Source organism: Tyto alba, unplaced genomic scaffold (genome assembly GCF_018691265.1).
Source record: "Tyto alba isolate M040663 unplaced genomic scaffold, T.alba_DEE_v4.0 Super-Scaffold_20000042, whole genome shotgun sequence".
Lineage (NCBI taxonomy): Eukaryota > Metazoa > Chordata > Aves > Strigiformes > Tytonidae > Tyto > Tyto alba.
The window spans coordinates 6,618,168-6,631,127 of NW_024881293.1; the positions used below are offsets into that span (position 1 = coordinate 6,618,168).

General features: G+C 46.2%; 1 protein-coding gene across 2 annotated transcripts in view; it reads left to right on the forward strand.

Moving 5' to 3' along the window:
• The first annotated feature begins 565 nt into the window (after positions 1-565).
• Positions 566-12,960, forward strand: part of VWA1 (von Willebrand factor A domain containing 1) — a 34,246-nt gene continuing 21,851 nt past the window's right edge. Inside the window, exon 1 of one of the 2 annotated variants that reach the window (XM_033007664.2) lies at positions 566-958. In XM_033007664.2, the coding sequence (XP_032863555.2) occupies positions 944-958 (15 nt within the window). In that variant the 5' untranslated portion in view covers positions 566-943. The remainder of the gene's footprint in view (positions 959-12,960) is intronic. The other variant, XM_033007662.2, reaches the window with a different exon arrangement.

Here is a 12,960-nt window from a genome sequence, read left to right on the forward strand (position 1 = left end):
CACTGATTAATGAACAACTGTAACAAAAAAGAATCCAGGAATCACTGCACTAAAACTGAGTGTCTCCTTTTTGATCTAAAATCATGGAAAATGTTTGATTCTAGTTAAGGTCAGACATCTAATGTATAGGGGTGAAATGACTGTATTTTTACTGGCTTCTCCATCAAGCAAAGGCTGCTGAAAACTGCGGCAATGGGTGTCTCCTTACATCGAGCCATAGACTAGTCTGAAGGCCCAGGAGAGAAGAGTGAAGAACTCCCAGAATTTCACCACTGCTTTGGAGATTTGTGGGCAATTCTGTGCAAGGAGAAAAGGTCTAGGTAGCCCACATGCATAATGATGCAAGCAATAACATAAACAACCTCGAGGGAAGACTGCAATCAAAAGGCCTTTTTTTTTTTTTTTTTTTTTTTCAGTTTCACAGTTCCATTCTGCATCTGTTTTTCTTGTTTACCCCTCTGTGAAACCTCTCTGTCATGCTTCATGCATCATTTCCATTCCTGAGAAGCTTGCAATGGCCTCTCACAGAGATGAGGAAAGAGAACACTTGAAAGGCAAAGCTCTAACTGACTTCTGAGTGCCTGACTTCTGAGTGCCTTTCATGGGGAAAGTATCAGAGCAGCAATATCCTTGGCAGGTGCCAGGAAGTGGTGCAGAGGCAGAAAAAGCCCCATGTGTGGGAGAACTCTGCTAAACAGGATCTGCTGGACTTCCTCTGCATGATAGACATGCAGGCAGGACAAGGGATTAGAGCAGGCCCCGCACTTGGAGCAGCCCAATTTGAACCAAGCTTCCCAGCCACTTCTCTCGAACAGCAGTAGCACCACCTGAGATTACCAGCTGGATGTGCAGGGTGATTACTTCCTCCCTTTTTTCTGCCCTGTGTCCCATCTATATATATGCAGCTTTGGTTATCCTCATCTTTTGAAAACTGGGAGTGAAAATGACTGTGGAAGTGGTAAGTATTACTTAATTTCTTATTTGGTTTAGTACTGCAGCTGGGAAGGGGAGGAGTAGCCTGAACTGCAAATGTTCACATTTTCACTAAAGACCAGGATTTGAGTATAAGCATTAATAGAGATGCAGGTCTGTGTTAGTGTATGTTTAGCTGTTTCTCTGTTCCTGTTTCTGATGTGCTATTTCTCTGAATGTTTAGCAGCATTCCCAGTGACCTGTCATGTTATTGGGGAGTTTTTAGGACTGTTCTCTAGGGATTTACTGCAGCGGCAGATTTCCACAAGGCTACTCTGGTTAGAAACCCCACAATGGACTTCCTTTTCAACTTGAGTAATGCTTCTTATTTGATCGATTCCTCTTTCCTCTCCTGTAGGAAAGTGAGGAGTGTAGTCACAGATCCAGATACCAGCATAAATCTGTTACTTAGTCCTACTTGATGCTGCTTCATGCATCTGTTGAAACAGATGCGGGTAAGAACTACCTTCTAAAGACAGCTGATGGGGGCTGTCCTTGGGTAACTTGAGCAGGTGATGGGGTAGAAGGCAAGGTGTATTTATTTGAAAAGCCTAAAGGAGTGAGTCAGTGCTCACCCAGGGAGACTGCTAAGATAAGTACACTTATTTCAGGGTAATTTGGGGTGGCTCTGATCATATATTTACTGACTAGCCTAGTGAGACATATCTTCAGTGTTTTTCTAGTTCTTCATGTCCCGATTTCAAGGCATGGCAGATAGTGTTATCTAGTGGCAGAGCTTTAGGTCATTGTCTGCTAAAGCTGACTATATGCAAGATCTAATTATAGACTAGGGCCGGATAATTCTACCAATATGAAATACTAAACCAGAAAGCCCTGGAAATGTAAATAAATTACCAGCATTTTTAACTGAGAGCAGCGAGCTTGGCAAAGTACTCCACTGCCTTGGGTTGCAATCCCAATTCTAGTTCTTCCAACGGGCTTGATATCCAAGTGTTTACATGATGTATGCCCAAGTGTTTACAAGCTTCCGAAAGTCATCAGAAAACTGGTGAACAATGACAATTATCCTCTGCCCTTAAATTAAGCATGAATAGACCTATATACAGAACTGGTGGTTTATGGAGAGTATTCCTGAGAAGCCCACAGTGCGGCCCTCTGTGCTGACCATCTCTGCTGTGGGAAGCCAAAGAGCAGAGACCAGGCCTGGGTGTGAGATCTGAAACTCTAAGGATAGAGCCTGCTTGCTTGCTAAACGAGAGAAGCTTTGGTTAAATATTTGCAGAGAGAGAACTTGTATGATATTTCCATTGGTGGATGGCTGGATGGGACTCTGCATTCACATCACCTTTCTTCTTTCTTGACTGAGGAAACAAATTAATCTCTGCAGAGAGAGCCTGTGTCTCCATGGAAGGGTGGAGAGGAGAGAGGATATTTCTGTCTAATAGTATCACTTATTTGCAGGGAAATATTTTTGTTCTTGTTCTTTCATCATTGGGTCAGGCATTACAGCACTCAGCTCTAGAACAAAAGTCTCTTATCCCCAAAATAGATGGGAATTGTTTTGATTGCTTTGCATGCGTCAAGTGACCTCTTTCTTTATGGACTACTGGAATTGCAGTTATTTCCCCAGTCTGATGTGGGAGGCGTATAAGGCTGGCAGGACTTGCAGTGAGGAAAGGATAGCTGTCAGGCATAGCATTTCCCAGCTGAACTCTCTGCTTCCTTCAGGCTTGTTTATGCAACAGGATTTCTAATCTAGGACCCCATGCCCCACCTGCCTTCTTTCAACTGTAAACTGCAGCTCGCTGATGGTAGGAAGTATTTTTTCCCCCCACCCCTCTCATTACTTGTAGTATAGCTCTTTCCAGTGAGTTCAAGTTGAATAACACAGGCTGATGTCCCCTATAGGCCCCTACATGTTGACTGCCACGCTGTGTCAGATGCAGTTAGGTTTCTGCCTACATCAGGTGGAAATGGTCTCTGACTCTCAGCAGCAAGTTTACCTTCAGCCTGCAGAAGGAAACCTACCGTGCAGACCTTGGAAATCCCAGCCGTCCTCTTCCGCCCTCTTAACTTATAAAATGACTGACCTCAAACTGAATCTGTGGTGGCAAAAAAAGGACATGTGAGACTTGCCAGCTCCTGAGTGTTGGTTTGTGTGGGGGATGGCAGCCTTGCCCCGGGGGGCAGAGTGTGTGCTGCTCTCCATGCTTTCCCTGCTGAGCTTGCAAGCGCCTTCTTTTGCTCCAGAAGCCTGACTGGCTCTGCTCTTTTGTGCCAGAAAAGCCAGACTCTCACATGGAAAGCCTGTGGGAGATGGCGATGGGGTAGGGGAAGGTGGTAGCCTGTTGTGTGGTTTTATGCTTGACTCTGATGTCCACCTGCTCAGTGTGGTGGTGGCTTTAATGTGACAGAAGGTAGTACTTTTCTCCAGTATTTGCTATGTTAATTGTCTTATCCTGTCTGTGGCTTGTATGCACCAAAGCCTGGATCCACGAGAGATCTACATCTCTAGAACTTGCTGAACATATGGAAAATGAAGAATCAGTGCCCTGAAGGAGAAACTCAGAGCTCATCCTGTGCTATGCCTTGTGAAAATGAGAACCAGAGTATATGCAGGGAGAATAGTCATAAACCAAGGGCTTTCAGGGGCTGGTGTGGAGGCTGGAGAAAAAATCCCCACTCTGACACTAACCAGAATGGGGGGACAAGTTTCCAAGTGTTAGAAGAGCACAGAACGAGCTAGCCAAGGTCAGCTGGGCTGGAGGAGCCCCGCTGACAGCGCAGAGTCATTCCCTTTCCTCCCACTCACTCCCCAGCTGCCTTGGGTTCAGACAAAAACGGTGATTGTTTTTTGTGCCTGAAGCCTTGTTCCTGTTTAGTTGTTTTTGCCTTATTATTGAGAGGGGGTGAAAAGCTTCAAATGAAAATTGAGCCCTCAGCAAAGCCTACCTTAGAGGCAATCTCTAATCTCTAAATCCTGCAACTGAAGGTCAGCTCCGTTCTGGCAGCCTCGACCCAAGAAATGACCTTGCAGTGGGACTCTGGAAATCCCAGACTGGTCCAGTTTATGCTTCTCTGCTCTACCCACACATGTGCTGACCCTGTTCCATCCCAGGATGCCAGTTTTCAGACTACCCTTATTCCGAAACTAAGCTTCTCTCATCTCAAAGGCTGCTGGCATGAGGGTAAAAATAAGAAGACCAGCGCCTCTGCTCCCCTGCCCCAACAGAAAAGGAGGCCTGCAGGACTAGGAGTGGAGAGGTTCTAACTGTCACCCAAGTATTGAGGCTGATGGAAAATCAGCCTCATTCTCTCCTGAGTTCCAGGCTGGGAGCAGAGAGCATCGCTTGGCCAGCACTCACACAGCTGTGCTTGAAGTGGGGGCCAGGCGGTCTCTCCCGATAGGAACGCACAAACCACATACTGCTTCCCTTTCCTGTTGTGACTGGATGCAGGTCTGATGGGTGCTCAGAGGCCCATTCATCAATGTCTTTGTCTGCTTCCCCCCCCAGCCCCCAAAGCTAAGAACTCAGTAGATTTAGACAAACCTCTAAAAATAGAGCACACCTGAAATACAGCCACTTTGCTGATAGGAACAGAGCCTATCATGTGCGGCTCTTTTGCTCTACTCACTGCCATGACTGGGTTGCAGCACTGGGGGATGAGCTTGTGCAGGGGGGACTACTGCCCTGATAGCTTTTATGCAACCACTACTTGCCACTGTCAGAAATGTGAGCCAGAGATGGATGGAACAGTGCTGTTGTCCACGTAAGCTGCTATAAGTCATGATAGAGTTAACTCAGACCTTCAGAAACCACACAGCAGTCTGTCAGAGCCTGCAGAGCTGCATGGGGTATTGGGCTATAAATAATGTCTCAACAATTACTGGTACAATTCAAAGAAATTGGGTACAGAAGCTGAAATAAGCAAAATAGATAACAATCCAGCCTCCTCAGGGAGAGAAGCTGATATCCTTTGGCTTGGTTGTTTCTTTACTGGCTACTCCCTTAGATACCCTGAGACTAATGAGCCCAGGAACACTGCCCAAATGCTCCTGCCTCCTATGGAGGCGTGCAGAATGCTTTCTCTGCCATGTCTTGCTCTCGTGTGTGTGTGTGCCTTGCAGGACGCTCCAAATTGTCTTCCCTCTCCCAGGCTGACATGTTAAGAGAATACCATTATTGAGAGTGGCTGAGAGTTCTCAGGGCTGAGATCTTGCTGTTCAAGGGGAAATAGCAACTTATTGCATAGCTGGAAATTCCTCAGGAAACCTGATTCTAAGGAGGTCCTCTTAAATTTGGCATTTCTCAATTGTCAGGGCTTTCCTAACAGGATAGACATAGGGGATAAAAGTCAAGCAATAAGGAAAACGATCCACTCCAAAGATTAGCCTTTGGTTAAAAATTGACCACTGCATCCAGACCTCATTTGTCCTGCTTAGAAGCGGGTCCAATTTTCAGAGCTACTCTGGTTGCTGGCAAGCAAAATAAAACTACAGTCTGGGTCCAGCTGGGAAAAAAGGCAGTAAAATCCTGACTCGTGAAGGAAATGAGACAGAAATCTGAAGTCTTAGAGAATCTCTGCTAGACACACTCAGGTTCTGATTCCACATACAAAGCAGAGTATGACCCAGTACACTGGTGAGTCCTGTACAACCAGCCACAAGTCCTGTTTGCACTTCTCTGTCCAGTGTGTCCCAGTGGCAAGGATGCTGGTTTGGATTTGACCAAAGGGCTTCAGTGCAGCCTGGCTTTGGGAAAGAACAGATCTCACAGTAATATGAAGGATGTTATATTCTTTAGGGACCACTGACTGGAAATGTCAGATCTGGAATGAAAGGCACTTCCAGGGAAAACCCTTCAGTGTTTTCCTGCCTGCTGAAGCCAGGTGTTGGAGTGCTTTGGAGCAGGGCCTGCAGTGGGATTGGTGTCCACTGCAGAGCTGCAGCATCATGTTCTGGTTAAGCTATAGCATGGGGGCTGCTCTCCACCCTGATATTAGGCTGACATTGGACTTCCTTGCCAGACTCTGCAGCTCAGGAGTGAATGCAATAACTTCTCCCGTAGGAATTTGCTCCTTTTTGTTTATAAATGCCCATGGTTTCTCGGGGACAAATATGAAAGGTTCCCCACCTCTTCAGAGCCATTAAGCTCATGTGCCCATCTAAGTCCAAGGAAGTCATATGAGCTGCATGGAGAAGCTGCTTCTGCAAGGATCTAGAAATCTCTGTGGTCTGAATCAGCCGCTCTTCCTGTAAGTCCTCTGTGTGACTGAGCAGCTCTGAAGCTTATAACACAAGTTTTCCAGTCTTTGGAAAGAGAGTCTAGCCCTAAGGACCTGGTGGGTCTCTGCTAGGCACTGTCATCGGCCCACCCAGGTTTGTACCCTCACTTCTTTGCAGTTCTTGGCACTGTGGAGTTACCTCTTTATGTGTAACTCTACCCACTTAATTATGGCAACACTGTCATTGCAAAGCAGGGATTGAGAACACAGTTCTTATAAAGACTCAGGCTCCAGAAGTCAATTGGTTTTGCACTTTTGTGTCTTCATCCCCTAGTATTAATGTTGATCACTACACAGACAATGTGTATTTTGGGGGAGTCTGTGGTTTTGTACACATGAGGATGGCTGAGCCTGTGTCTTTTCTATTTATTTGGCAGGTTAGTGTTTCTTCACCTGTTCTTCTTCCTACTCTTGGTCTAAGCTGAAAGCACAGGACTGAAGCAGTGAAGCGAAGAGCTCTGTCAGCTCTTCCTTGGCAGGGAAGTTGATGCATGTGGACAGCCACTAGCATCTCCGGCAGTGGGGTGGAAGGTGCATTACGACAACCCACCCGTTATTAATTCAGCCTGCTGAGCACAAAAGAGGAGCCTGTACAGTAGCTGAGACAGACAGGGCCAGAGATGTTAGCTATTTCTGATCTACCTCACAAAAGGAGAAACCCAGAAGCCTCTGAGTGAGCAATGAGCCACTTCCATTGCCTTTCACTGTTTCTCCTGTTTTACCCCTTCACTACTACATATCTGTGCAGAGTAGCCTACTCTAGCTGTGAGCAGTTATGGTAAATCAAAGGAATTATAATAGTGCCAGGCAGGAGCAAGGAGCAAATGAAATCTCTGGGCCTGAGGTACCCTGAATCCAGATGGGTCTGCTTTGCACTCCTGGCATCCAGCCTTCCTGCTTTTTTCCCCTCTGTATCAGGTTGCTCTTTGACCTGCTCCTGGAGCTCTGCAAATGATCTCATTTGTTCCTACAAATTTAAAACACTTTAGAACCCTGAGGCAAGGTGAAAGCAAGAAGCTGGTTGAACTCTTCAATTCTGTGAGCTTGTAAACAAAACTGGCCCAGCTGCAGTTCAGAAAGTCAGGCTGCTGCACAGCTACATCATAAACATGTCTTACTCAAAGTGCTGCTGCATAAAGAGGTCTGCTTTTCCTAATATCATCCCTTTCAGCCCATAATGAAACTGTATGTATTGGCTCTTAACAACAGTCGAGTCTGGTTTTATGGCTGACTCAAAAATAACAGTGTAAAGCCCCATACCAGTCCATCACTGCAGTTTTTGCTTGAAGGACTGTAAATGCCTTTACAAATGTGAAAGAAGCAGCAGCTGCTGTTAGCTCTGGGCCAGTTGTCCTGAAGACAATAGGAGCATTATATCATTCAAACATGGTTCCTGTACACCCTACAGTATAATTATGTGATCTCTTGCCCTGATGTATGGATTACATCAGATGCAGCTAAATGTTGGACTGGTCAACTCATTTAGGGCACACTTTCTCAGGCCTGGGACAATTTTACTGACTGCTGATGGGAGCTGGCATGCAGATACACCAGCTTGATACCAGCAGCTTTGCTCCATAAGCTGTGCTGGAACGGTTTCACAGGTGATGGAGTTTGCAGAGTCACAACTCTACATCAGCTCTGAAGCAATGCAGCAGCACCAAGGCCTACCAGCTGAAGCTGGCCCTGTCTCTTACTTCCAGTCCTCCTTTATCCCTCTGGTTCTTGCTCATATCCACTAAACGTGATCAAACCAAAACAGTGATAAAGGAACAGTGCTCACTATGCATGTAGCATTTGCAACCTGCCTTCTGGGACTGCCTTGCCAATGCTGTCACAAGCCCATTTCTGAGGCAGCTAGAGCACTTTGCTCCTGGGCAGGCGACTGCATGGGCAGAGGAGGGTCAAGTCCAGCACTTTCTCAGTCCCTCTGGACACTGGACTTGCCTTGAAGACAGTCTTCTTGCTGAACTACTCTGTTACAAGATCTGAAGTCCTCCTCTTCCTGCCTGGCACCTTGGAATCCAAGTCCAGCTTCTGAATGCTGTGAGGAAAAGGGTGCAGAGGCGTCACCTTCCATTGCTTCAACATCCTGCGTAGGCTCTTTATTGCACTTGGCAGTCTCCTGATTTGCCCTAGTCTGCTGGGTCTGGCTGGAACAGAGTTAATTTTCTTCACAGCAGCTTGTATGGTGCTGTGTTTTGGATCTGTCACTTAAACAGCACTGATAATGCACTGATGTTTTGGCTATTGCTGAGCTGTGCTTGCACAGTGTTGAGGCATTCTTTATCCATCTATGCCTACTAGCCACTCCACTGAGTAGGCTGGGAGTATGCAAGAAGTTGGGAGGGATGTAGCTGGGACATCTGGCCTAAATTAACAACAGGGATATTCCTTAACATGTGATGTACTCAGCAAGAAAAGTTCAGGGAAAATGGGGAATTGGAGATTTCTGGGGTCATAGCATCTGTCTTCCCAAGTAACTTTTACACGTGTGGAGGCCCTGCTTTCCATGAAGTGGCTAAACATCTGTTTCTTGATGGGAAGTAGTCAATAAGTTCCTTATTTGGCTTTGCTTGTGCATGTGGTTTTGCTTTACTTATTAAACTGTCCTTACTTTGACCCATGAGTTTCTTGCTGCTGGCTGGTGTCAACCCCCCTCTCACCTAGCTGTAAAACTTGCTTGCAGTCAAGATGCTCTTTTCATCAAGATGTTCTTCAGCAGCTTGCTCACATGTTCCAGCACTGACAGCCACTAGATCATCTCACTGAAAAGTGGAAAAAATGGCCCTTTATAAATGAAAAGACATTTCACTTACAAATGCTCCTCCACCCCCGAAATGCTGTGGTATGACTCAAACAACTGTGTGCCTTTTCAGTCACTCTGTGATGCTCTTTCTAAATGCCATTGCAAAGAACTGATGTGCTGTTACAGTTGTCTAGAATATTAGCAGAACAAAACCATAGACGAAAATGTGCACAGGAGAAGTAGAAAGGGACCAGACAAATGGGACTCAGTCCCATGAGAGATGCCAAGTGCACAGCTGGTGCAACCTGGCACTAATGACCTGCAGTGAGGAGACACAATTTACCTCAGATCAGTCCCCAGGATTCTAATTGGCATCCTGCTCAGCAAACTGCTCCCTCCCCACTTTGTTTTATCTAACTGATGTTAATTCTTGGGATAAATTTGAAACAGCATTAATTGCCATTTCCTTTTGCTCTGATATTTTTTGCCTGCAATAAAATTATCCACAGATTCAATGCAGGTTTGAAATCACAAGGGATGGCAGGTCTGGAGGCATGGTGTGCTGCGGCTGGTTTGCTGTAGGAACTCCTCTGGGAAGCTGGAGTTCAAAGGAGGTGAAGGCTGTCTTGTGGCCCCTCAGGACTAGGTTGTCTTCCTTTCTGGGCAGATGTCCAGCTTCCAGTGCCCCTTGACTAGTGGCAATACTGTCTGGAATTCCTCCAGGCAGACGTGTGTGGAGAGACCAGGAGAAACCCAGGATATAGAGTTGGAGAGGTACTGAGGCTGTTGGTCCATCCCATCCCAACTCAGAAGGATTCCGGGGGCTGTAAGTCACTTTGGTGTCTGAGAGCTGATGCTTTGTGACAAGCTGACTCCTTCACAGCTCACTCAAGCACACGTTGTCCAGATTTCATAAAACCTGAGGAGCAAATTGTGTGCTGCTTGGGAGGAGAGGGAACTGAAGCCTCTAGCACAAGCAGGCAATTGCTCAGAGGAGCTCACCCCTCTCTGCATTAGACATCTGACATGCTTGTGTCTACCTGTGTGTTATTTCCATAAATTCTTCCATTTTGATACAGGCTGCTGCAAATGTATGTGAGAGAAAACTAGGACGCTGTGTCCTGGCGTGATACCGTGCTGGAGGGGAAACAGCAAGAGCGCCCACCCATGGCACTGTTTCTGGAGAAGTATTTTGTTATTGCTGGATGTTACCAGAATATTTTTAAGGCAGTCCTGATAACTGCAACCGGTTCTTCAATGCTAGGATGGGAAGCAGCCTCTCCCAGTGTTCCAACACTACACTAATTTGTGTGGTTGCATTATTCCAGAGTAGATCTGTCCTACAAACTTTTTCACATATCCTAAGCTTTAGTGTAATAGTGCTGCACATACTTGAAAAGCTACTGCACTTCACACCAGAAGTGGCTGTATTTTTGTGCTGGGTGACTTTTTAGGATGCTTTAGGGTGAAAGAGATCATCTATAAGCTAGACCTTGCCTCACTGTGAAGTCATTTCTAGTCACTGAGGAACTTTTGAGAAAAAACTGGTGAACGCAGGGAGTAAACATGTCTATTTTTGTAGTTTGTCTTCCAAGTCAAACAAAAATAAGAGCTGACTTGAGGCTGGAAACTGCATGACACACTGTTAACTGAGAACGGGCAACGCAGGGCCTGATCCTCTCTGCTGTAAGTCAGAATGGCATTTCTGGAGTCAGCAGAGTTCAGGTTCATGCCCACCAGCCATGCCTCCTGTAGATGTTTAAAAGTTGTGCGTGACATAGTGGGGCAGTTAGGTGAGCCATGCGTGGCCAGTGTCTGGAGGAAAACCTGGAGCTGGCTGGGAATGTTGCTGGTGATTCAGTTGCTATCTGCATCCTCCGTGTCAGAATCGAGCTGCTGGCTAGTGTGGGCTGGCAGAGCTGTTGCCTTTCAGCCCAAGACCCTGGGCCATGCAGTCAGGTTGCATCACGGGCACTCTGGGTGCTGCCCACCCGTGTGGGGCTGCACAAGCCTTTCCTGCAGTTCCAGGGAGAGCTTTTCCTCACGTCGTTCTTCCAGTGCTGCAGAGCTGCTTTGTTTCCTTTCCAAATGGGGAATTTCCAAATTGCCATATATAGATAACCCTCCAAACAAAAACTTTTATGTAGAGCTGAAAAAAGGCTGTGTTCCCAAAAGCTTGTTTGTTCCAGCTGTAGTAATTTGTCTCAGAGAGGATATTGCATCTCTTCAGAAATTGCATATTGTTTACATCCCCAGAATGTCACAGAAGCTGCAGCACGCCACCAAAGCCTTCCCACATGCAGAACACTGAATCGTAGCACTGAGGGTCTGTGCTGCACGACATATGCATGTACATGTCTGAGTCTCAGTAATATCACAATAAAAATGGGGTAGATTGGTTGGCGGTGGTTTTAATTTTTTTTTGTTTGTTTGTTTTTACAATCACTGATTGTTCCTGAGCTGTCCTGTAACCTAGTAAGAAGATGATCATCCTGAGGGAATTTCAGTCAAGGTCAATGACAGGTGGAGAACAAGAGTTTAGCACTGGCAGAGAGCTGAGTCTAAGCTGAGATCTGCAGCTGGGTTCTGATCACGTTTAAACAGGAGCAAATCTGGAGTGATACTGCTGGCTTTGGCGTGCAGGATGCAACTGGGAAAGAATCAGCATGCGCATGCACCAGTCTTACTGGAAACAGGATCTGTCAATTACAGTAAAGTTTAAAAATAAAACAAAATTGTGTAGGATCTAATTATTTTCCAGGCTGTTTTTTCCTGCTTCCACCTATCCCAGCAGGACTTGGGAGATAAAGGCTCAAATCTCTCTAGGCTGCAGGGTGTGAGAGTAAATGGCATTAACATTGATAAACTGACAAAAAAGGGAATTTTTCTAAGATGAGCAACCCTTCCATGGAAAGACTTCCTTGGGAAGTGAGTAATGAAAGGAAATACTCTCCATACACCCACCAGCCCTAGTCAAGGGGCCCTGAACACGCATCTGGAAGCCCTGGGAACCAGCCCCATAGCATTTCTAGCCCACTGTCTTTGCAGTCGTTTTCTCTGAGCAGCTCAATAAGGCAGAAGGAGAGTAGGACAGGAGCAGATGGATGTCCAGGTTCGTTGATGACAAGTAGATGGTGGTTTGCAGTGGGGCAACACTTGCTTCCTCCAGCCCAGCCTTTCCATGTCCCAGGTCCAGAATACAAGCAGTGTGAGAACAGCAAGTAGAATGTATTCACCAGCAGAGAACAAGGATGCGACTGAACAAGTACCTAACAGTGGTTTGGAAAGCCTTTTGCCTTCTTGGCTGCCATCATGGTAAATACATCAGCAACTGAATTGAATGTGAATTTGTGCAATGAGAATCGATGAATTGGCTCAGATCGGTGAATTAGACCATGGTGTGATTTGCTTTGCTGTGTAATTTTTCCCTAGAAGCTTGCTTGACAAATGAGACTACAGACCATCAGCTTCACTGCTAGAGTACCTGCACTTCCTACTGACTTCCCCATGAGCGCTGTTAAATAAGCACAACTCTGACAGGGGCAGGCCCAAACCACAGGGAGTTGGAGGAAAAAGTCTGCTCTTAATTTCAAGAGGCAGTGATCACGCCAGCTGTGCTTATGGTCAGACACAACTCAGCTGCTAATACCCAGACTTACTTCAGTGGGCTGTAACATTAGGAAACCCCACTCTATCTGTCAGGGAAACCAGCTAGCACCAGTATTTGGTCACCATAGCTATTGCACCAGGGTCCAGATGCCATCTTCGAGGGGATCTCCCAAGTTACATGTTCTCAGTATGAGAGCAGGGGTATCTAATTTTCTTGAGTATCTGGGATAATGCTTATTCCAGCCTGCATGAATCAGCGGGTGAGGCTGCACTCATATAGAGTTATGCTGCATGGGATTGAGGTATCATATAACCTGATATTGCAAAGCTCCTTCAAGATGCAGCTGGGTCCCAACCTGGGAGGGGAAACACAAACAAGTGCC